The sequence below is a fragment of the Oreochromis aureus genome, linkage group 7 (assembly GCF_013358895.1).
Source record: "Oreochromis aureus strain Israel breed Guangdong linkage group 7, ZZ_aureus, whole genome shotgun sequence".
Taxonomy (NCBI): domain Eukaryota; kingdom Metazoa; phylum Chordata; class Actinopteri; order Cichliformes; family Cichlidae; genus Oreochromis; species Oreochromis aureus.
In genome coordinates, this window is record NC_052948.1 from 18,231,047 (window position 1) to 18,255,584 (window position 24,538).

Genomic DNA, 24,538 nt, shown 5'->3' on the forward strand with positions numbered 1-24,538 from the left:
CACTGCTAAACTCCTTGTATGCACAGGCAGTATACATTCAGAGATACATTGAGGCTCTTCCATTTGACCCCGATGCTGTGCCCATACCCCCCGTTGCTCTTCTCTGGACTTCCCCATTCATTTGGCTCATTTGAATTCCACTATGGGAGACCTCCAACGAGTTGGGTGAACTGTTAAACTCCCCGACAAGACTGCTAATTAATTTCAACAGACTGTACACACTGCATCTTTGGTGCTGATTTATGAGCATAAATCAGTCTCTCTCTCTCTTTTATTTTAACTAAAAAGTGGGATGTATCAGTCTGAAGCCCATAATTTCTCAAAGCACTGCATGCACACATGCATCAGGGAGGGTTTTGTGCTGCTGTCTCTTTTTAGGTATAAACAGTTCAGCAAATGAAAAAGTGTTCAACCTGAAATGTGACATGCACCGGGCGGAGATAATAACAAAGGTGTTGGATTCAGATTTTTGTCGTTCTTCTGTTCGATCATCTATTTTTGCTGCACTTGTTGTTTAATCTTTGCCTTTACTGCTACTAGTGTCTTTGTTAAACGTGCCGTTTGGAGCAAGCATTTGGAATAAGCCGTGACATTTGCTCAAGAGACCAGTGATATTCCCCCTTCACTTCTATGCATGGAAACATTTCTCAGTTGGATTCAATATACATCCTGACTGTGAACAGCAAACCATGGCGGGAGCTTCTAATTATTCAGCTATCTGATTTGAAGATGTGATCTCTTAAGAAGGTGTCAAAGAATGCCTTCACTGCTGTACTGTCAATTTCTCACATGTCATCATAGCATCATAGCATCTCCATTTACTTCCAAACTTGCCCTCTGGTTCTGTCAGTGTACATTCGATCATTGCCACAATCGTGTTGCAGCTTTCCTTTGAGGTGCAAAAACTCCTATACCGCCAAAAGGATTCGTTCACTCTTCCAAATTATTCAGTTCAGGTGTTTCAATCACTTCCATGGCCACAGGTATATATAGTCAAGCAGCCAGGCATGCAGACTGCTTCTACAAACATTTGTGAAAGAATGGGTCACTCTCAGGAGCTTAGGGAATTCCAGTATGGTACCGTGATAGAATGCCAGTTGTGAAATTTCCTTGCTATTAAACATTCCACAGTTATAGTGGTACTATAGTAAAGTGGAACTTAATGGTAACAGCAGCAACTCAGCCGTGAAGTGGCAGGACACATAAAATCACAGAGCAGGATCAGCGGATGCTGAGGTACATAGTGTGCAGAGGTCACCAAATGTCTGCACAGTCAGTCGTTACAGACCTCCAAACTTCATGTGGCCTTCAGATCAGCTCAAGAACAGTGCATAGAGAGCTTCATGGAATGAGTTTTCATGGCCAATCAGCTGTTTCCAAGCCTTACATCACCAAGGACAATGCAAAGCACTGGATGCTGTCGTGTAAAGCACCCTGAGACACTGGACTCTAGAGGAGTAGAGACATGTTCTCTGGAGTGACAAATCCCACTTTTCCATCTGGCAATCTGATGAATCAGTCTAAGTTCATAGGTTGTCAGGAGAACCATGCTTATCTGGCTACACTTTCCAAGTGTGAAGTGTGGTGAAAGGGGACATTAGGTGTTTTTCAGGAAATGGGTCGGCACCTTAGTTCCAGTTAAATGAACTCTTAATGCTTCAGCATACTGAGATATTTTGAACTATTTCATGCTCCCAACTTTGTGGGAACAGTTTTGGGACGGCCCCTTCCTGTTCCAACGTGTTCCATCATGTGTTCCACACATGCATTAAAATTTAACTATACAACTGATTTTAATTTTTTGAAATTTGCAGATTTTATTCACGTTACTTGCAAAATTTTAAAAACACATTCCCTCTTAATAAAACACACATTTTCACTGTGATACAGTTGTGATGCATAATGCTGAACACATGTTTTAAAATTGTATATTTGTATATTGGATCATTTGCAACAAGCACCAAATGGTTTTAATGGTTTTAAAAAAAATACTCATTATTATTTGAGAATTGTGCCTTTTATGTCCCCTGTTATTGTGTTTTATTGTTATTCCCTATCTGCTTTAGTTTTGAACTATATCACAGTCCTTTGAAAATAATATTCTAATGGGATTTTTTTTTATTATATAAAGGCTACATCTGCTATTCTGAGGGTGAAATTTCTCAAAATTTTTTCCAAAACATTTCAACAATTTTAACCACAGTTATTAAGTTGAACAGTTAATAAGAGTTTTCCAGACTCCTAAAAGCTATGAAACAATAACGTCTGCTGCAAAAAATATCCCACATGTAACCCCAACACCATCAAGGTCATTTGGGAAATAGATGTAATTCTGCCTGTTATGCAATCACAACGGACCATATAGCATCCGTGGCTAGCACAACTTCTCATTTCATGTGTCCTTGTTTACCATTAAAGTTTCCTAGATATCACATGACTTCCTCAGATCACTTCCTGCACCTGCAGCGTTTCCACCCGCTGATTTAAGCCACTTTGGCACGTCTCCCACCTCTGCCCTTGTTCCCAAACTACAGGGGACCTCGCTTTCTGCTCTCCCTCGCATCTCCACCTCTCCTTCGCTTCTATCAGATCCTCTTCTCCACCTCTTTCCCTCTGCACTCTAATTATCGAGAGCCTTCTCCCCTGTGCTGGCTGTTAGTTTTCCTTTTTTGTGTTGTTGTTGTTTTTTGAACTTTTATACTTCTCCTCATCTTTAGCATCAGACTCTCCCTTTCCAGCTCTCTTTATTTTCTTCTCCCTTCATCCTTCCACTCGCCACAGGAGAGCAGAGGCTCTGGCTTCACTCCCTGCCTCTGCGTGTGATGTGTGCAAGCAGTGTTTGGATCCTGTCAGGTCTTTCCTGTCAGTCGGGTTAGAGGAGGCACGACATGATTAGGCACTTCAAAGAATCTCCTGCGCACAGGTGTGAGAGCTATCCTTCACCAGGAGCACACACACACACACACACACACACACACACAGGGAATTTACCTGAGCTCTCGGCAGCTCAGGTCCTCGTCAAACAAGCGTCTTCTTTGATGATCTCTTGGGCACCGCTGGCTTGTGTTTGCACCCCAGGTTAGCACACATACACAGAAAGAAGACAGGTACAGATACACTCCAACTCCTACTAACAACATACAATTGCTCTAATGAAGTCCCATGTCATTATGCAGAGGTACTCAAATGTCCTCACCTGTCATTTAATAATAAACAACTTCTGACGAGCTCCAGTTGGTCTCATGTATTATGTATTTGCAAAAGATGGCATCAAACCTCAAGCATAAAGAGAATACACACTTTTGGGCACCACAATTGCAGTAATGGCTCTCATTATGCTTTTCCTTCACAAAATAACTTAATTGCACTTTGGTTATTTATGTGGTGAAGTCTCCTTTTCATGTAATGCAGACCATCTGTATGCATTGTCATAGAAGTTGTTTTTAAGTTTATGAGTCACTAACTTTTATTGAGAGTATCACTCGTGGTGTCATCAGCCAAGCCTATAAAAATATAATCATAACAGGCCTGTGGGTTACAGTTGGCTCTCTCTGCTTAGATCATCTCTTGTATGCTCCTTTCACAGAGACATAGTGAAATGACTCGCAACTGTGTAAAATCATGCAAATGTTGCTTGTCATCATCGGGACTCATCAAAATCACATGGAGCATTCAAGAATTGTGTTAGCGTGTGTTGTGAGTTCAGTCTGTTGGTGCAGTGATGGCCATGTGCTCGGGGTCACTGGTTTCACAAGCTCCATGCTAAAAGTAATAGCCTTACATACAAACATTATTTATGTCTTACTTAAAATAGGTGTTGGATGACTTTGGGTAGATTGAGATGACATTTTTGAAGTTTGCATTTGAATATAATTTAATAAACAAAAGTTGAACGCAATATTTTTTAATGTAAGAACAATCGTTCAGAGAAGGAGTGAGACCTGTGCCCATGCATGACTGAAAGTTTAATATCAAATAAGATCAAAACTCAAGCACACTTGAATTTTTGCTTTGATGCAGTTTGGTGCGTGCACAGTGCTAGCAGCAGGTCTCTGTGGATGGTTTGTTTGATGGGTTGAGCTGATGTTAATAGCTCAATAAATATCAAATGGATTTTAATTTCACTTGTTCATATTAGCATTCAAAACATGTTATTGTAAGACTTTTCTGATGCAAAAAAAAGTTTTAATCTTGCGTGTGGGTTTTTTGTCTGAAATTTATGTCTCTCACACACGCATCTTGCACTTCATCACTCCACCCAGTAATCCATCCCATCCAGTAATACAGCTAGGCCTTCCATTTGCACATGGAACTGATCACAGTTCATCAAATACAGTGCAAATAGCAACAAACACACCATAAACAGATCCAGCTTTTTTGTAACACAGAAACAACAAAAAAGGTACTCCAAGCAGTTTAGACCAAATGCCTCCAGCTGTTTGCCAAATTTGTTTGACATGAGATGGCTCGATCGAGGTCACCTCCTTGATGTAGTTTTAAAGTTTCCAAGAAAAAAAAAAATCAGTTAAAGAAGTTTTTGTCCTGCAACACATTTGGGGAGGTTTTTTGGGGGGGGGGGGGGTCTGTGCTGGACTGTGACTGTGATTTAAACACCCGTGAAAAAAAAAGTGCCTTATGGGTGATGGATAGGCTGATCGATACCTAACATCCTGCAAAAATGACACCCTTTGGTTTACATTGTGTGTTGATGTAGCAACATAGGAGTTCATAAATGTCCAGTTGAGTGTTTAAATCATGTATTCACCATACACAAATAGGTACAAAAAAGATGTGTTTGTTTTTTCATAATACTTACTTATATAGCTATATGATCACATTTCCAAACGAATGCATGCGTTAAACCTAGAGTTCAATAAGAGAAGATGAAGATCGAGAAGATGTTAAGGGAACTATTTTCCGCCTATCCCAGATATCATTTGGGTGAGAGACAGTTTACACCCTGAGCAGCTCGCCAACCTGACGCAGGACTAACAGCAAAACAGGCAACCATTCACACCAACGGGCACCACTAACTGCATGTCTTTGGAAGGCAGAGCACCCACGCATACACCATGCAAACTCAACACAGGAAAGGCCCAGCCGAGTGGTGGACTCAAACCCAGGGTGTTCTTGCTGGAAGGCAACAGCACCAGCCATACACAAACAGCCCCGAATGGAAGATTTGCTTTATTTCCATTATCCACTAGAGGGCACTGTGACACTGTAAACCACCATCACACGGCAGCTGTCTCCCTTTCTGCTCTTGTGCTCTTGTGTTACCAAAAAGATAATTATATAAATAAACACACGGAGGTTTATTGTTAGTTTGTTGTGCCCGCTTACAGGTAAGAACAGCCAGCACAGACTGTATTATACCACAGCACTCACTCTTTGCGTTTCCGCTTTGTAGGCGGAGACCTTTTGTGGGCCAGCCCTGCTGTTTACGTTTGGGGAAGTTGCTCAATATCGGAAAACACTGTTTTTTTTAGGTATGTGAGCAAAACATAACTGTTTGCGATTTTTCTGGATTAAAGAATCCACTCGATGGAGTATAATTAACGTCTTCAGGTCTAAGATCATGACAACATGACTGTTAGATAAAACCCAATCTCGGGTTTGGTCACAAGTTCCCCGCAGAATGGATAATTCAGTAACTTCCGCTACTTATATTCGCAACCTCGGTTATTGTTTACGTCGCAAGTTGTCCGATTTTTTGGATCCTCAGGACAGGTGGAAAGAAGTTCTTGTAGATATACAGAAACCGAGCGGGGAGCCGAGGTATTCCCAGCTTCATGTCAGGTAAGATGGGGGCAAACTTTCTGACGTGCTTGCTTTTCACTGAATGAAATCACACTGATTGTTTATTTATTGTTTACTGAATATGTGCCGCTGTCTTTTAAGGAGATTTGAGGGTCTTGTTGCACAGGGTCGCAGTCCCACAATGGAGCTGCTCAATGACTGGGGGACCACCAAGAGCACAGTGGGTGAACTTGTGGACATTTTGAAGAGTCACGAGTTACTGGCTGCTGCCAATGTTCTGCTACCTGGTATGACTTTTAAAAGCCATTAAATAGTAACCACACGCAACAGGTAGAATAAACCTTTGAATTTTAACTTACCCCAAATCTTTTTCCCAGTATCCCCCCTTTTTTAAATTCTTGTAAGAAAATAAGATGTTAACCACGAGTTATGAAATTGCAATAAGAGATGTAGCAAAAAACTTCTGAACTTTTTGGGTAGTGGATGAGTAAACATCTGTTATGTTATATTAAAGGTGTGATGCCTGGAACATAAGGGGAAACAGTCAAACCGCACTGATACAGGATGTAAAACCCAATCATTTATTCTGATCATTTTTTGTTTTTGTCCTCACACAGTTGAAGAGTCCAGTCCATTGGAGACACAGCTGACTCCTTTAAAAACCCGAAGCGCTGCTTCAACCAGACTGCTGGAAGAGAGAGATGTGCAGCAGCAGCAGCCTGTCACCACTGTGCTGCAGCTTCGGACGCCAGAGGAGAACACCGAACCAATACACACAGGTCTTTCACTTTTTGATTATGTATTAATTTTATGTTCATATCTTGATTGAACATATGACATTGAACATATGACACGTATGACATTTATTAACACAGTCACTTATGAGTCATATTCATGTGATGTTTTTAAGTAGATAATGTTCATCTTTCATTATCTGCTGAAAAGCCTGGTTTCAGTGAATTAAAATGTCATATCTTTCTCAGCACCATGTAAATTTGCCACTGCAGCACTAAAGTAGTGCAATAAATCTACTTGAATACATTAGAGCACTGTAAACAAAGCTGCTCTATAGTGGTTTAGGGTAGTCAACAAAGATGATATTTTGATTTCAGTAAGTGATGCTGCTTCTTCGTAAAGATGTGATTTTATGTAATCGACAGCAGGTGGCAGCATCGGGCTCTTGATCAGAGAAGTTAATGAGGCAGTTTACTGTGTCTCCCTCCTTAGGCTTCTCCAGTTTCTTATATAGTTACCTGATGAGGATCACAGGCAACTTTGATGACCGGTCCACGTCAGCTGGTGGCAGCCGAATTGGAGAGGGAGGCTTTGGAACGGTATACAAAGGTCTCCTGAAAGACAAACCAGTTGCAGTGAAAAAACTCAATCCAGTAAGTGAAAATATTTTTAACAGAACCACATGCCTCTGTGTACTGCTGTTAATTGCATTTGAGATATTGTATTATTTAGGTGGACGACATGCCACTGGACAAGTTGCAAGATCAGTTCAACCAAGAGATCCAGACTCTGAAAATGTAAGTTTCCCTCAGGAAGAAGGTGAAGAAGCATATTTAACATACGTGTATTTACAAATGCAGGTGTGGTTTAATAACAGCATTTGTTCCACAGGTTGAAACACGAGAACTTGGTTGACATGGTTGGATTTTCCTGTGACGAACAGCACCTGTGTTTAGTGTATGCTTTCATGGCCAATGGATCTTTATTAGACCGACTGGCTTGCTTTGTAAGCATTATTTACTCTTCTACACAAACAGTCTGCTTTTCAGTCCCAGTGCTTTCAGAAAGGGATTTAATTACATGCTTCTTTTTGTTCATTTAGGAAGGAAGTCCTCCACTTTCCTGGCACCATAGATGCTTGATAGCAGAAGGAACAGCCAAAGGTTTGGAGTATCTGCACTCCAACCATCACGTCCACAGAGATGTTAAAAGGTTCATAGAGCGAAAGCTTTCATCGTTATTGGTTTAGAGATATCCCACAAAGAAGAGAGAAAATGTCCCATTTTTGATGTCCCGTACCTTTATGGAACACTATGCACATTACTTCACATTACTGTGTTAGACAAAGAACCAAAAAAAGACTGGGGATGTAGAGAAAGCTTACCCATATGGTTATCTGCAGATCATATGATAAGGTTCTCTTTAGAGCTAAATAAAAATTAGAAAAAGGTTTCATTTACAGTTTTATTCACTTCCTTGTTCAGAGGCACATGAAAAAACTGACGCCACACCTAGATTTTTTTTTTTTTTTTTTTTAAATCTGATGACACCACCAGTAGCTAGTGGTTTCACTTAACATGAAGATCATGAACAGGTTCATTAGTAATGGAACAGGACAGTTTGGGCACCAAAGGTACAGTTTGGTGATTTAGTGAGTTTTATAGAGGCTCATAAGCAAAATCATGCAAGAGGTATTGATGTTTTAGTTTAACTCTTGGCAAGGAAGCCAGTAAAATCACATTTCCCTAAATGTAGAAATATACATTTTACATGACACATGACGGGATGTTTTGTTGCTCACTCTGGCTCATATTTCTTCCTTGTTAGCGCGAACATCCTGTTAGATGAACAATTTGTGGCCAAAATCTCAGACTTTGGTCTGACGAGAGCATCGGCCAAGCGAACATCAACGACCATGATGACTGAGAGGATCGTGGGTACCCGTGCGTACATGGCACCGGAGGCGCTAAGAGGAGAGATCACACCAAAATCCGATGTCTTCAGTTTTGGAGTGGTAGGCTTTCTTCAGACACACACACACACAGATACACACAGATAGGGCTGGAGAAACTGCAGCTGTAATGTAAAATGTAGAGCAGTACTCAGCACTTTCCTTGACTCCAAGGTTCTCCCAAACTACTGACACATATATACCTGCAGGACACAAGCGTTGCAGTATACTTTTTTCCCTATTCGTGAAAAAAGAGCTCTATTGTTATTTATCATCTGTCGTTATCCCAAATCAGTTGTGGGACACAGCTATGTGTATTAGTAGCTATAATTGTCAAACATATTAGATGATTTCTGGGATCAGTACTTTAGTAGAATGTCTGACCTTGCCACGAAGCATATGCATTCCCACATGCTGTGGGAATACTGCAGTGTTGGCGATGTTACCCGCCACATATTAGGGTAATAAAGTTTTCCTGTTGCCCAGAGCCGTGCGATTAACCCCGTCTCTCTGCCATCTACAGGTGTTGTTAGAAATATTGTCTGGACTCCCGCCAGTTGATGAAAACCGGGAGCCACAGTTCTTGGTAAGTTACACAAAAGAGGCTTTCATCGTGTTATCTGGCAAGCTACATTTTGTGCTTACGGCTGATTAAAGGCTTTGCATTTAATAAGTCAGGGAACATTATCGGTTAATAGTCAATTTGTTAAGGATTTAAACAAAAAAGTTCAAACCTTTCACCTTTAAAAGTTTCATCTGTGCTCATCATGTGCTGATACCACATTTGATATTTAATATACAAGTGAGCATCTATGGAACATGCTTGCAGAAGATGACAGTTACATTACTGTGTGTGTGTGTGTGTGTGTGTTCCCTACTTTATTTCCTAGATGGAGATGAGGTATGACATAGACGATGAAGATGAGGAGCTGACTCTGGAGGATTTTGTGGACAAAAAAATGAAAGACTGGGAGCTGAGCCAGGTGGAGAGTATTTACTCCTTGGCATGCAACTGCCTCCATGACAGGAAAAACAGACGGCCTGTCATCAGACAGGTACAGGAAAGATCCCAGCAGATTTAATGTATAGGTCAAGCTACTGTGTTGGCATCTGCACAGCTTTGCACCTTGAGCTATTTGCCTGTGTTACGAGCCTCAGCTGGACCAGGCTGAATAAGGAAATCCCACAAAGGGAATTTTTTTGTTTTAGTTTTTGAAAAGAAAAGAGGATCATTAACAACTGAGTCGGGTCATAGTTTGGGTTTTCTTTTAATGGCATTTATTAGCAAAAATACAGTCACCAGACACTTCATTAAATACACCTGTTTAACTGCTTATTAACACTAATATCTAAACGGCCAATCACATGGCAGCAACTGACTGCCATGTAGGCATGGTTGTGGTTATTTAAGCACCTCGAGGTGACTTTTGTTGCGATTTGGTGCTATGTAAATAGAACAGAGTTGGACTGAATTGATTGATAACCTGCTGAAGTTTAAAGCAAGCATCAGAATGGGAAGTAAAGGTGATTTAAGTGGCTTTGACCGTGGTGTGGATGGTGCCAGACAGGCTGCTCTGGTTATTTCAGGAGCTGCTGGTATTTTCCCACATAACATATCCAGTGAGCGGCAGTTTTGAGGGTGAACATGCCAGAGATCAAAGGAAAATGGGCAGACTGTTTCAAGCTGATAGGAAGGCAACCGTACTCGTTATCTTAACAAGGTATGCAGCAGAGCATCTCTGAATGCACAACATGTTGAACCTTAAAGCAGATGGGATGAGCAGCAGAAATCCGAGGCCACACTTCACTCGGACAACAGAACATTGGAAAAACATTGCCTGGTCTAATAGGTCTTGATTTCTGCTGACATTTAGATGATAAGATCAGAATTTGGCATAAACAGCATGAAAGTCCAGCAGTTTACCAAAACCTCAGGCTGCTGTTGGTGTCATGGTGTGGGGGACATTGTCTTATCACACTTTGGACCCCTAATACAAACTGAGCATTGCTTAACCACCACAGCCCACCTGAGTGTTGTTGTTGACCATGACCAAAGTAAACCGATGTTTTAATGACTGCTTCCAGCAAGGTAACACACCATGTCACAAAGCTCAGATCGTCTCAGACTGGTTTCCTGAACATGACGAGTTCACTGTAATTGAATGGCCTCCACAGTCACCAGATCTTAGCCTTAATAGAGCATCTTTGGGACGTGATAGAAAGGGAGATTTGCATCATGAATGCATGATGCAAATGTCCCTTTCCACCACATCCTGACAAATCTGTGTGACGCTATATTAACCAAAATGTCCGAGGAATGTTTCCAACACTGTGTTCAATCTGTGCTGCAACGAATTAAAGCAGTTCTAAAGGCAAAAGGGGGCCCAACTTGATATAGCAAGGTGTACCTAATAAAGTGTATGGGGAGTCTATGTAATAACAAACATATTATTTAGGGGATTTAGGGAGCAAATGCAGGCAGTAAGAGAATGGAGACGGCACTCTCGTCTTGCTGAACTAAAGGAAAATGTCATATTGTTGCTACGATATATGTTTGCTAACTTCATGATGTAGTTATGATTGTTGTGTGTCTGAACAGGTTTACGCAGAGATTCACGGAGTCGTCAAAAACATTGCACTGGATCTTGATAGAAAGGTGTGAAGCAAAGCATCGTGGGAATTCTGAGCTTGCTTCAAATCACACTGCAGACTGACAGAAGAATTACTGCACTGCAAAGCTTTAACTATATTTTTTTTAAAGGCTTGTAGCTTATGTGTGCAATTGCTGTAAAAATACTGCTGAATACATTTCTGTGGGGCCTTTAAACAAATCTAATGGCCGAACTCTTTCAGAATGCTGACTGCGGTTATTCTCGCCACTGTTAAATGTATTTATTACGAACAATTAAAGAAATAAAGTGAAAGAAAACGTGATTTAAATATTTTATTTTTCTTCTTTAAAAGAATTATAAGAAAACATAAGACCAAACATGATTTTTTTTCTATTATAATGACACTGTATGAACATAAAGGGATATTCCCTTCAAACATGAGGTGAGCGAAGTAGTTTGCCTAATATTAATCAGTACATCAGTGGATGTGGCAACATTTTGATTAAGGTAATTATATTATTCCCTTTCCCATCCAGTAGCGTGGCATTCCCTGTCATTATGGAAACCAGAAAAGCTGGAAAAGCTTCCTTCCTTGTGAAATCTGAAATGTGTGGATGTAATATTTCTGGAAGCCCCAGTTCTTTCACTGTGATCCTTACCGACGTGGACATCTACCTCAACAGACCAGACTGTTTCTTAATCAAAGAGCATCACACAGCTACAATATGTACATTTACAGCACTTGCATAGAAAAATAAGTATCTCAGCAGATGATTTTTTTCATGTAAACCACAGTTATATCAAAAAAGAAGTCAATTTTTTTCCCCCAATATAAAATGGACTGTTAAAATGAATCGTCAGACACAAGTTTGAGAATTTTTTTTTTTCTGCTTTGGAGCACCTCATTGTGCAAACAGTAGGAGACAAATAATCAACACATTAGACACAGAAACATTAATTGACACGAGGAGGAATGGAAGTTAGGAATTTGAGCACGTGAACACAAAATGGGGTCTTTTCATCATATTGGCGAAAGTTCACATTAGTTACACTAACATTTTTGAAGTCTCAGAGCTGGCAACGATGTGAAAATTACAAAAAAACAACCTCATCTTTGACTTGGTTTGGGCCTCTCTGAATTATAGTAAAAGGATTGTTATGAATGTACTAACCTACATGAATGTACTTCCATTTGGCAAGCTACAAATGGAAATTCTGAAGTGTGTCATTGCTCAGTTGTCCTTGGCGTGCATAGCTGGGTCTGTGGGTGAACTCTGTGGGAATTTGAGGTTTTTGTCTTATTATTTTAAACAAGCGTGTCGAAAATGATTAACCCCCCCTCCCTCCTGCCTTCCCCTCCCCAAAGCAGGAATGTTCCTCTGTGGACCGTGCTCGGGGTAGAGGTGGTGGTCGGGCGGTGAGGTCTGTTTAATCTTCCTCCTCTTTCTCCCCCGGTGGTCGGGTGATGCGGCGGCCGCCCTTCTTACCAGCGGGGCCTTTGGGCTTGGCAAAGCGCTGCTTGTGTGCGTGCTGCTTGGGATGCACCTCCTCGTACAAGAAATCACTTGTCAGTTCTTCTCCGTTTTCTATTTCCAACTGGGAAACAGAAATATTTAAAAAGTGCATTAAAAAGATGAGCTGGACCACTGGTGCATTGTGTGACAGATTAAAGGAAAACCATTAGCCCCTGTGTCCAACATTGAGCATGTTCGATATCTGTTATGCTGTTGGAGGTCCAATAGAACGGGTCACTACAAATGAATTCTAAGATGACAATATGGCTTTTATTTGCATGACATTTGTTTAACCTGAACGGACAGTGACTTCTGGAAGTGTTCCTGAGCCTGTGCAAAGTTTTCCATGACGTGTGCTGTTTTAAATACAGCACATGTGGTCGAATCCAAATATCGATAGTGTCCATACCAACGCTGGTATTGGTATCAGATCGATAGTAGTGCCATATTATTAATACTTTGTTTCTATCCTCTCCTCTCAGTTCAGTACGTAGCCCACTGTGTGTTAACATTACTTATTTGGAGGAAAACTAAATTTAAATTAAAAAAAACCCTCGAATATCCAATATGAAAAATGTAAGAACTTTTTTGTTGACTGTCATGTTCAGAATTTGCAAACTGATGCTGATTCATCTAATAAATCATGACACACTTCCCTCCCCTACATAAGCTGCCTTCATACATTAAAAGCATTGGCAATATGATGTGTAATGTAAAGTGGAGTAAATTATGGGTAGAGTGCCCTTCACCACCATCATCAAAACACCTTATGAGGAAAATATCCTTTGGAAGCATGGCGCTCCACCCTTCCTGTAAATGGGTGGAGATTTACTGTAGAATCAATAATCAGGATCTTTGAAACTTTTTTGGTGGCTCCACTCTGTAGGTTTATCTATTCGTCAGTCTTGTTTAAGCAATACATGTAGAATAAAGTTTACATTTGTAATCAGTCATATCAGCCACCAAAACCATTTCAAACTCTGTATGGAAGACAGTACACAAATACTTTCGTTATCAGGAAATCTCTTATGGAAATAAATTATATTTATTCCCATAAGAGATTTGATTATTATAGTATATCACAAAACACAGTGTCTTACTTTTTTCTCAATCTCAATCTGGAGATTGTTTTCCACCATGTCGACCAAGGGATTTTTGCAGCTGGAATACAACATCCTCTCTTTGATGCTACACTTGTACCCTGGCATAGAATAAATGAAGACTACAAAGAAAGAAGGAAAGGACAGTGAGATGGGAATCACATGAAGCACCATTCAGAGCAGAACAACACAGAAACCTGTACAAAATACAGTGTTTGTTTGTTGTTTCCCGCTGTTCGTAATAACCCATGGGAAATTATTTACCTGTGGACTCTAAGTAGTCACCCTCATGGGAATGTTTGTAGAGGAAGAAGTGGTAACGTGGAGTATCTTTAGGGATTCTCATTGGGAGATCTTTCAGCTCCGTTGGCTCAGTGCCGCACAATCGAATCAGCTCCTGTTCAGCATCTAATTTCTTTTTTGACAAAAGAAGCAAAAAGTTACCCTTTAAGTAAGTCGAGTGCTCCTGTAACCACAAGGTCCCTGCTTTGGTTACCAGACAATGTGAAAAATCTAGGTGGTGCCAGTAAATACCAAACACCTCCCTTTACTCTACATGCTAATGTGATCCTCAGCAGCCAGGAGTAAAACTAGTAAGAATGAATAGAACAAAAAAAACAGGGGAGAAAGAAATGCACTTTAACTAAGCTTTTAGACTCACGAAAAGGAAATCTGATGCACAACAGTGCCACAATTATTCCTTTGTACTGGACTCGTCTGATCTTGTGACACAAACCGTCAGAATTTCAATGAGCAGAATTTACACAAAGGCTTTTTGGACGAACTGAGTAACTCATTGTCTCAAACTAGAAAGGTCTCCTCGCCAAAATAATCTGCTTACCAAACATAAGGTAAAAACTCCAACTACACATTCAAATTATTGACCTTGAATATGTCACTGGTGAGCTAATTACTGTCATTTAGACCAGGACACAGCCTTGCGGACACCTATGTAGAAAGCTGCAGACACCACGAGTGTGTGGCTGGTCTTACGATACTCTGTAATCCCAGTTCATGTAGTGCTGATACTTGGCGATGTAGAGGCTAATAACTCACCAGTTGTACGTAGTTGATTTTCTTGTCCCTGAAACGTTCAAGTGCTGCGACGGCATCTTTATGAATAGGGAAAGCCACTCCCTGCAGAGTCTGCTGCTTGGTGTCCACACTGATGTCAGTCTGCACCTAAACACACCACAAACAAAGACACAGAGACAAGAGACACTTTGATTCCTACAGTCCCATTATCAGCATTAAAACAGTACAATTGACAAAAACACTGAAACATGATATCAAAGCCTTTAAAGTAGGCTGATCATAGCATTACTTAGCAAGCATCAAATGTCTTCAAAATCAAAACATAAGCCACAATAATTCAATAAGTGTAATCATATGAGGGCACACAATAAAAAAAACAAAAAAAAAAAAAAAACCCAATCTTTTTAGGATTACAAGTGCTTTGCACATCTTCAGAGCTAGACCTGATGATTACAGATGAGGTGCTTGTATCGAAGTGACAAGGCGCCTCCGAGAAATTGTACTGAAAACTGGAAATTCTGGAAGGATTATACTGATGGATTGCATCTATTTTTAGAGGCTTGTTCCCACAAAATGAAATGCCATGCAAACATGATTGAGCCTCCCATGTAGCTATCGCGCATACCAAAAAGGATTGCAGGTCTTTTATCCATCTGCTTGGAAAAAAGCGGGCAGTCTCCGAGGCAAAGCAACGATAAATATTTCAAAGGCTTTTTGAGCTAGGCAGTACAGATTAACGCTATATTATCTTCCTTCAACAGCTGGGCAAGTGGGAAGAGCAAAAAACCTCACTTCCCATTTGCTCTGCTGCTTTTAATTGACCGTACTTTTGGAGACAGCCTGCACTCTACTCAGAGCACTTCCATATATGGTAAGAAAGACAGTTCTTGTTCATGTGGCGAAGCTGGGAGAGCAGCAATTAGAAACAGGTTGTTTCTTAACGCTGAAGAAATTCTAGGCAAAATTCTAGGAATACTCTCCAGAAGTTTAAAGAGTGAAACTTCAAATGTTGCTATTTTCATTTTTGTCCGTTGGAGTCTATGTGGAACATCCCTGGAGACCTTGATATCAGCACTGTAAACACTGCTGACGACACTAGCAGCCTGCAACAAGTATCACATTACAGCACTTCTTTATCTGATCACAATAAAGGCACAAGTCATTGATGCAGCTCACCTGTACTCTTGTGACCAATCACTGCCAAATACTAAGAGCTACAGAACCCTCTCATTTGCATTTAGCTCCCAACATGTAAATGTTAGATTAGAACAATCAAAGAGCTCTTCTTTTAGTCCCTTTGCTGATTAGGCTAACCAGTGTTTACAACTCTAAACAGCACGTTTTGTGGAGCTATGGATACACACACGGCTAATAGCTGTATCTCTTCCTGATGCATTAGAACATCCTGCTGTTCTAGTGCATCAGCATCTCTGCCCTGGACTGATACTGCCAGACAAGCATATGCACACTTGCATTGCTGCTGACCTTGTGCTGTTTGGAAGGCTTCAGCGCCAGCTTTCATTGATACCCTACACTGTACTGGTTTGGATTTACCTAGCACACCCAGGATATGCAATGAGGAGGGATACCGCTGAGCTAAAGCAAGCCAGTGCTTTCTCCCAGTGAAGCCTCCAATGTGATAATGACGTAATGCCAAAAGAGAAAAGAGAAGCCTAATCCACACCCACTTTAGAACACTTCAAGCCAGAGAACTTGCCAACAAGTGACCGCATGTGTGCAGCAAGCACTGCACAGAACATCGTTTCCTCCAAGATGATGACAACTCTAAGCGGTGACCAAGTGATAAAATCCAAATCACTTGTCTGAGTGTGTGTGTGTGTGTGTGTTACCTCATTCAGTTTGATCTGCCTCAGTTCCTCTTCTGCAGCAGTAAGAGGCAAGGGAGCAGCTTGAGAGGTCAGATGTTTCTTGTAACCACTGAGACTCAACTCATCCTGCAGGTAAAGAACAGCCCAATCACACACCATGCAGAAACACACACTGACTCACTGTTACTGATATAGTAATCACAGTTCCTATCAGGCGCTAAAATTGTCTAATAGTGACACTTAACTTGGCACTGTTAAGCTTCTGAGTAACAAGACTTTCACTTGACCAACCTTGCTGGTACCAAAAATCTCATCCTTGATGTGCCCGCCTCCAAACTCCTTCTTCAGTGTTGCTCTGGTAGCAGCATATAACATTTTGTGTCGCACCTATTATGAATATCAAAACAAAAAAACAAGAAAAAAAACAAACACTTTTTTTATTAAGCAAACTTTACACAGGACATGCAAAGAGAGCTTTACCTTTAAAAAAACCCAACATTTTATTGTTGCTTGCCTTAAAAAAGGTGAGAAATATTATAAATAATAGCTGTGATACATTTTACAGCTGGTGCTTCTGTCAAGATATTCTTTCATGTGTTTGCTGGTTTATTGCCGCATTTCCTGTCATAAAAATAGGGAACTGCTCAAATGCGTAGTTACACTAGTGGTAACCAAAACTTTACAAGATGCCTTTAAATATCAAACGTGTGATTTTAGGCCACGTAAATCCAGCTCCAATTCTAACGAAGTGAAAAAAAAAATGCACATGATAAAAACGAGTGCATGCATGCATTTGAAAAATGTTTTGCAACTTCCAGGCAAGCCTAAACCTGAAGGCTTGTGCTTTAAGCTAGAGGTCAGGAATGCTGAGCTCAGCTACCTCCTTCAGAAAGTGACTCTAAAGTCCACCGTGCTAAAAGTGCAACAAATAATCCTCCATTGCACTTTATCTGGGCACCGGTCGCTTCTCCTCGCAACATTCCCCATTTCACTGCTACAGAAACACACTTGTGTGTTATTTGTTATGGCTATTTTTATTCACAGCAACTCCAGGCTGCAAGTGGTTCATCAAGTTTCAGTGAGACCAAACAATGACTTAAATGACACTGTGTGAGACAAGAACGCATAAAATGCAAGCACACACATTTGCATTACAACAAAACACCAATGCATGAAAGGAATATGCCACCTAAAAGCAATGAGGGTAAATTTTAAGTCAAGAAGGAGAGGCTGAGGTTATGCACCGTGTTATTTGGAAAAACATAATTTACCCATATTTAGCTTTCAAGAGGTCTGTTAGGAAATAATGAATGCATATAAAAGAACGGCTGCCTTGATGTGGTAAACCCCACCCGTCTGATACCCATAGCAGAGGAGGACAAATGCCATGCAGAATGGAAAGCTATTCATTAAAGCCGGGATAGTTTGGGGTTTTTTTCTTACAGCAGAGTGGTCCGGTGACCAGGCCAGGAAGATCCACTCGTAGCCCTGGTTGTTATTGGAGTCTAGCCGGTATAGAACGTAGCAGGGCACGTCATCGTCGAGGAGGGGCAGCACTAAAGAATCGTATTCCTGGTCCCATTTTTTTGATGCTTTCCTGCTGGCACCTAGAGTCAGCTGCTCTGGAGAGCAGATGTGGACAAAAAGAGAGAGAAAAAAAATCAGCGGTGCAGTTTTGTTTCTTTATAAAGAAATGCTAATGTCAGCCTTGGCAGACATTTAGGTAGAAGTAAACAAACTCCAGGACGCTAGAGCGCTGCTTACCATCCTTGATGACGATCTTTAGGGCACGATACTGATCCCCGCTCTTCGCACTGGCAAAGATATCCTTCACATCATTCCCCGCTGAGAAAAAAAAAAAAGACATAAGAGGTCAGGGTTTTTTCCCCCCTCCTTTAAACAATGCAGGCTCAACAACACCACACTCATCTTAACATGGCCATCATGAGTCATGGATTGTGAGTCTACACCTAAAGGTTTAATGACTCATAATAGGCTGTGAACCATCTGATGTCAGCCATTAGATAAAGGCCACAAAATGATCTTCTCATTAAGCATTCAGTACCTGCAGACCTTTGTAAAGTTAGCATTTTATCCCGTATTGCAGGCTTTGAGTGAGCAGGCCATCAAGAAAACTTGTCAGTCCTATTATTTTAGTTTAACCTTTGATCTCAAACCCAGTCCCAATAAATACATTTTCTTTTAATAAATTAAAAAAGGTGATAATTCAGATTCAAACCAACCTCTTAATAGCTGTAACACAAACCCCAAGGGCACCTTAATGGCACAAGTCCAACAAACTATTTAGACATTTTTAAAATCAGTTTTGCAGGAATGCACTAAAGCACAATCCTCCATGTAACACAACAACACACAGGAATGCATGCTAGTAAATGAACTGGGTCATATTCCCTGAATTACTAGGATTCACTTTTGTTTTTCACCACCACCATAATCTGGTGAGCTACAGACAACCACAAAAAAGGGTTTAGCTTAGAGAAGCCCCTGTATTAAGCTTTACGTTTAACATATATATATTTAAAAGATAAAACAGAAAAAGAAAAAAACACTATTCGGACACAGCAGTAACAAGTACGTTTGCACTTCTATTTTAAGGTTGCTTAATTTGTAAGTTTAACCTCGGGGGTTGTTTTCATTTTTGCTGCGATGTCATCGTGTATAAGAAGTGGTCACGCCCTGCCTAAATCCCTTTTTCTTTTTTCTAAATAACAACACGGCTTAGGCAATGCCAGTACCATTCACGGATTATTGCAAACACCGACAGGTACCAGGCCAGCAGTTTGTCAAAATGAAGGCGTCGTCTGTCCATTCAAAATCTACTCAGAAATCTAAACACTACCGGATTTATGCTTGATGCTAAAAGGCTGGGGTATTACAGGCTTTTCGAGCACTGCGAGGGGAAAAAAAAAGTATGAGTAGTCGTGTTTTAGGTCGCTCGTAAACTGATTAGAGACTCAGGATTAGATTTCCTGGTCATAAGTGTCCAAACAGGGCACGCGCACACACACACACATATGCACACATCAGGATAGCTCAAAGCTAGCTAGGAGTGGCTAGCTAACTTGACGCTAGCTTCCCCTTGCAATGAATTGTTGCAGGCGCTTAAAGCTCGCCGGGCAATCAGACACTCAGCAAAACAAAACACGTAAAGGCCGAAAGCTGTAAATCAGAAAGAAAGCATCTACCTTGAATGCCCGTTTGATGTGACATTGTGGCTTTCGTCGGATAAAAGGCTGATGCAGCTGATCAGGCGAAACCAGGGCAGAGAAGCAGGAAGTGGACTACATCGGCGAGACCCGCCCCGAGTCTGTCGTCACTAAAATCACAACAGGAAGGTAATGTGTTTTATTTTAATATGTGTGCTTTTTCAGTCTTTTTATTAAACGGAGACGATACTTTAGGTGGGTCACGCTTTATTAGATTGTCGCTGCTTTCTTTTTGTCAAATATGAAAACTGTATTCTAGCTTTTTTTAATTTTTACTTTCCTGTGGAAAAATGAACCACACAGCTTGTTGATTTCTGTTGAGCTGTGTCATTTAAAGACTCGGCGCGTAGCATTTATAAATATTGGGGTTCTTTTGTCACATTTGATTAAAAAAAAAGACAGATAAATATCGACTAGTCAAGTCCTGCACCTGAATGAAAACGACCAATCAGGGTGAGGGGGCGTGTCCAAGGGTTGCTCTTGCATACCTTTGCTGTGAATTAAATTGGACTCAATAGAACAAGAAATTCTAACTTATTTCTTTTCTTTTTTGTTTCTTTTGGTCGTGTAGTGCATATTGTAGTACATTTAGCAGTACTTTGTGCACAAACTATGTATTTGTTTTTATTGCTGTTCTGTTTGAAGTCTCGTTTTTTTCATTCACCTTTTATCTGCAGGTGCATGTGCCCTGTATGGTAGCAGTGAAGTGAAGAGGTGGAATACAGCGTTCTTAGTCTGAATTCTGGTGTTGCCTGCCTACCAGCCAGGAAACCAGTGGCTCTTTGCGTGGCTTCCTGCTTTCAGAGGTCACAGTCACACCTTAAAACTTGCAGTGATGATTATTTTCATGATAGAATAAAATACAATACAATAGCCTTTTATCAGTTTTTCTGAAAACAGGCTTTGTTTTGCTTTCTTTTTCATTTTTACAACTTTTGCTTCTTCTTCCTGATAAAGAACTCAATAATAGAATAGAATGGAACAGAATAGCCTTTTATTGTCATTGTACATGTAAACGAAATTATGGAATTAAGTAATGATTTCAGCTCTATAAATTTAGAAGTAGTATTTTTCAGCATTGATTTTTTTGTTACTACAAATACAACAGTACAAATCTTTCTACTACACCTCTCCCAGAAGCTGAATTTAGAGCTTCTTTGAAAACAAAGGAGAAAGCGCAAGTGTTTGAATGTAAAAGTAAAAGCACTAGCAGCAAACCTTTGTAAAATGTGTATAGCTCTTATTAGTATCATTGCTTTAAATCATTTTTTGCAATTACTTTGATATATACACTATTGTTGAATCCCAGGACACTATTGGTGAGAAGTTTTCATATTCATAATGGAAATAATAATGAAAAATAATGGTGACATTAAGTTAACGTGCTACCTTGCTGCACTTGTCCCTCTTATCTAGTGAAAACAGAGCTTCCTCCCTCTGACTTTTTTTTTTGAGAAATATCTTGGTGGTATAAAAAAAATGAAAATATATCTTGTATTTCACATTTTCACATGTGTTCATATGAGCATGGATGAAACAGGAGATTTGCTTACACAGGGAACTAAAGGGGACCAGGCTTTGGGCAAGCACAGTAGCAGTACTCACATACACACACCATTTTAAAATAAGACAATTACTTAGTCTCTTAGAAAAGTCAAAGTACAATAGTTTAGAATTGCCAATTAACCTAAAACCAAGCCTTTGGACTGTCAGAGGAAGCCAGAGTATTGTGTAAGAATTCAAACAAGCACAGGGACAACATGCAAGCTTTACACAGACAAGCCAACACAAAGAAACAGACATTCATGGCACCAGGCACCAGCCACTGAAAAGAGTCAAGAGAGTCGTGGGTTTGAATCAGCCAGCTGGCTGGCGCCCTTCTGTGTGGAAAATTCATGATCTCCCCGTGCTGCTTGTGTTTTCTCGAGGTACTCCAGCTTTGTCTCACATACAAAACACATTCATGTTCGGTTGACTGGCGATTCTAAATTGACTGTAGGTGTGAATATAAGTGTGAATGGTTGTCTGTGTAAATGTCGCAGCCCTGGCGACCTGACTGGGGGAAAACTCACCTCTCACTCTGACTCTACAATAGACTGGTGGGTTTTCAGCCTATCCCCACCCCCACCCCTGTGGCTTTCTTCATTTCTTGTTTATATGTGTTCTTTGGTGATTGCATTTAAGTCTGTTTTTCAGTGCTTGAAAACAGACTAAAAAATGTTGTTCAAGGTAATAGATCTTAAAAGAACCTCACATTGGGACTCTGGACAAGGAAAACTGAAAACACTGTGGGTTTATTCCCATTGATTGTGTGATGCTAAAAAGTCTTTCAAGTTGACCACTTTCTGCCCAGCAGCGTGATTAGTGTGTGAGATCTGTCCCAAATTTGATGACATCAGATTCACAACACAGAAGGCATTCATATCTACAGCTTACAATGCTATTTTTACAGTTTAAGAGTTAGTCCTTAAGTTTCTCAAAGGTGATATTTGGCTATTGAAGAAGCAGATGTGCTTTCAGTTTCCATTTCTAGAAAGACTGCATGAGATTTGTTGGAATCAGTTTTTCTTCTCTGAAAGCATAGTATTTTCACCAACATGCTGTTTTCTATGCTAAATATACCTTTGGCTCAAATTCCACTGCATTGGAGTCCAAAACAACTTTGGCTTATCCAGATGTGGCTTTACATACTATTTTTATTTTCATCAACACTGCACACTGGTAGAGTACATCGCTAATCCTGTGTAACATTTGAAGATTTGCTGCTTCTTTTCACTTATTAAAAACAAAAGATTCTGTAATACATAGAGTGCCTAAAGTTTTATATGTGAATTCATAGACTATACTATGCTCACAAGGGACACATTTCTACACAAGTTTATGTTAAATGAAAAAGCCAAGAAGAAAGGGTATAAGGGTACTCTTTCACAGGATTATTGGTTCCTGGTCTTGGTATGTAGAGATGCTAGAAACCCACGAAGAAGAGCATCATATATATGCATATTCATGCTAACAGTTCCGGTTTATTTATGGGATATTTTAATGCTATTTTATTATTGGGTATTCAAATAAAAGGGATAATAAAATAATAATGAATGCTTTACTCCACTATCTGTGTATAGTATCTGCTTTTATATGTTGTGAGTTCAAAGAAATAAAGTCAACTTGTTATCTGGTTTAAAGTCAGCTATATTCTTCAAGACAAGAAAAAATAAAGCACTGATTGTATTTAATTATGGCTTAAGATCAATATTAATATAAAGATCAATATTCATTCATCTTTCATTTTTTACATTTTATACAGTTTTTCCACATCTCTGATCTGTCATACCAGGAAATTTCCGCCTCTCAAAGCAGCAGATCCTATTTGGCATGAAATCCGGCAACATCTGGAAGCCACCGGGCTTCCTGCCTCTGGTCTCTTCTTTAAATAAATAAATAAATGAGCCCCATGGCAGCAAAATCATTCCCTTCTCAGCTTTGCGTCAAGTATGATACACAGTCACACAGGAAGTGACTTGAAGCTTTTTTTTTCTTTTTACAAAATAAACTGTAATAATAAACTAGTGTGGCTTAGAGTGATGAATCCTGTGCTGCTGCTACTAGTACATTTATGTGAAACCAAATAATTTACCAATAGTATTAAGTAAATTGTTTACTGAGCTCTGGTCCACTGATTGAGGTGGGCTCATCTTCAACCATTCGTCGATGTGATGTAGATTTCGGAACATATAAATGAGTGTAAGTGTCTGATTTGCCATTATTGTGACTAAACAAATGAATGATCACTGGCAAATTGTACCTCGTTCCAGTGTCCTGGTAGGATAGACTTTTTCCCTGATATGATGAACTTGGATAATGTGGATAATTTTATCTGATATTCTGGTTGAAGATGAAAGACCGTTGACACTCACAACTTCAACATAAACCAGAACGATGACAGTCACTGTGGATGTTTGTTTCTGCTACTGAAAAAAAGCTGGGATCTCAAAGTTTTGAATTGATAATTCAAAATTTAAAGGAAATAACTCCAAATCTCTTATGTGTGACAGTTTTTTTTTTTTCAGAAGCAGAAAAAATCTTCCTCAGAAATCTCATAGAAATCTGGTAGTTTCTAATGATGTTTAATGTGTTAAGTTCAAGTAACTTGAAAAATAAAGGAAAATAACATCTAATCCGTTGCTATTAGAGGTTCGGGAAAAGTCCTTGGCCCTTTGTGATACATACTTATAGATTCCTCAAGTCTTACTTGTGTTATGGAAATCGGTCTCATTTTATTTTGAAACACGTGAGCGGAAGTCGTGTATTTGTACTGGCTCAGGCTTTGGCGCTAGTGAATCAACGTGTTGGCTACATTGCGTTGCACTGATGCTGCGCTTGCTGTGTGGATCCAGTCTCCTCCATCCATGCTACAGCGGCGGTAGAAGCGTCCTACTTACTACCCAGAAACAGCACCTCACGGCGGGGACCCAGTGACGAAGCACCGCCCGCTTAATAGCCGCCCCGCCCGGCGTGTGGACAGTCCGGCACAATGACAGAGGATTTGTGGGTGCCTCTGTCGTATACCAACAACAACAGGTCGCATGGATAATCCCACTTCAGCCCTGTCGTATCATCTCCTGTTTAGGATGATTAGAGCGCCGCTGTCGGCTTGATGTGGCCGGAGAGCAGAGCGGGAGCGGGGCTTCTCGTCCTGGACATCGACTGAGAGATAAAACGGCGTGGAGCAGGTGCGTAAAATCGTGTCGACTTTACCCACTGCTCATGCACAAATG

At 40.3% G+C, this 24,538-nt stretch overlaps 3 protein-coding genes across 4 annotated transcripts in view; 2 read left to right on the plus strand and 1 right to left on the minus strand.

Moving 5' to 3' along the window:
- Positions 1-5,329: 5,329 nt before the first annotated feature.
- irak4 (interleukin-1 receptor-associated kinase 4) lies at positions 5,330-11,380 on the plus strand. Of its 2 annotated transcripts, XM_031755760.2 has the most exons (11): positions 5,342-5,799; positions 5,902-6,047; positions 6,378-6,539; positions 6,988-7,148; positions 7,228-7,292; positions 7,387-7,501; positions 7,598-7,707; positions 8,323-8,509; positions 8,970-9,032; positions 9,337-9,501; positions 11,046-11,380. In XM_031755760.2, exons 1-11 carry the CDS (start codon positions 5,639-5,641, stop codon positions 11,106-11,108), a joined length of 1,398 nt encoding a protein of 465 aa, XP_031611620.1. In that variant the 5' UTR covers positions 5,342-5,638; the 3' UTR covers positions 11,109-11,380. The 2 variants fall into 2 exon arrangements, with proteins under 2 accessions (XP_031611621.1, XP_031611620.1); XM_031755761.2 differs by lacking the exon at positions 11,046-11,380 and having other exon boundaries at positions 5,330-5,799; positions 9,337-11,039.
- Positions 11,377-19,767, minus strand: LOC116332715 (twinfilin-1). The gene is made up of 9 exons (XM_031755762.2): positions 19,743-19,767; positions 18,301-18,381; positions 17,980-18,158; positions 16,828-16,923; positions 16,558-16,662; positions 14,729-14,854; positions 13,937-14,087; positions 13,673-13,794; positions 11,377-12,654 (listed from the first exon to the last, which is right to left on the minus strand). The coding sequence occupies exons 1-9, from the start codon at positions 19,765-19,767 to the stop codon at positions 12,487-12,489; spliced, it is 1,053 nt and encodes a 350-aa protein (XP_031611622.1). The 3' UTR covers positions 11,377-12,486.
- A 4,290-nt stretch (positions 19,768-24,057) lies between these two features.
- The window catches only part of tmem117 (transmembrane protein 117), a 56,701-nt gene continuing 56,220 nt past the window's right edge, over positions 24,058-24,538 (plus strand). Inside the window, exon 1 of the mRNA XM_039614484.1 lies at positions 24,058-24,493. The gene's annotated coding sequence lies outside the window, so the exon portion shown is untranslated. The remainder of the gene's footprint in view (positions 24,494-24,538) is intronic.

What these genes read in the sequence shown, in the direction of transcription:
- irak4 (XM_031755760.2), top strand. Translation starts at nt 5,639, where the DNA reads ATGGATAATTCAGTAACTTCCGCTACTTATATTCGCAACCTCGGTTAT. An exon ending in CACCGAACCAATACACACAG is followed by an intron (nt 6,540 to 6,987) that starts GTCTTTCACTTT and finishes CTCCCTCCTTAG; the next exon opens with GCTTCTCCAGTTTCTTATAT. An exon ending in ACCGGGAGCCACAGTTCTTG is followed by an intron (nt 9,033 to 9,336) that starts GTAAGTTACACA and finishes TTTATTTCCTAG; the next exon opens with ATGGAGATGAGGTATGACAT.
- LOC116332715 (XM_031755762.2), bottom strand. Translation starts at nt 19,767, where the DNA reads ATGTCACATCAAACGGGCATTCAAG. An exon ending in GGTCACCGGACCACTCTGCT is followed by an intron (nt 16,924 to 17,979) that starts GTAAGAAAAAAA and finishes TATTCATAATAG; the next exon opens with GTGCGACACAAAATGTTATA. An exon ending in AAATCAACTACGTACAACTG is followed by an intron (nt 14,088 to 14,728) that starts GTGAGTTATTAG and finishes TTGTCAAAAAAG; the next exon opens with AAATTAGATGCTGAACAGGA.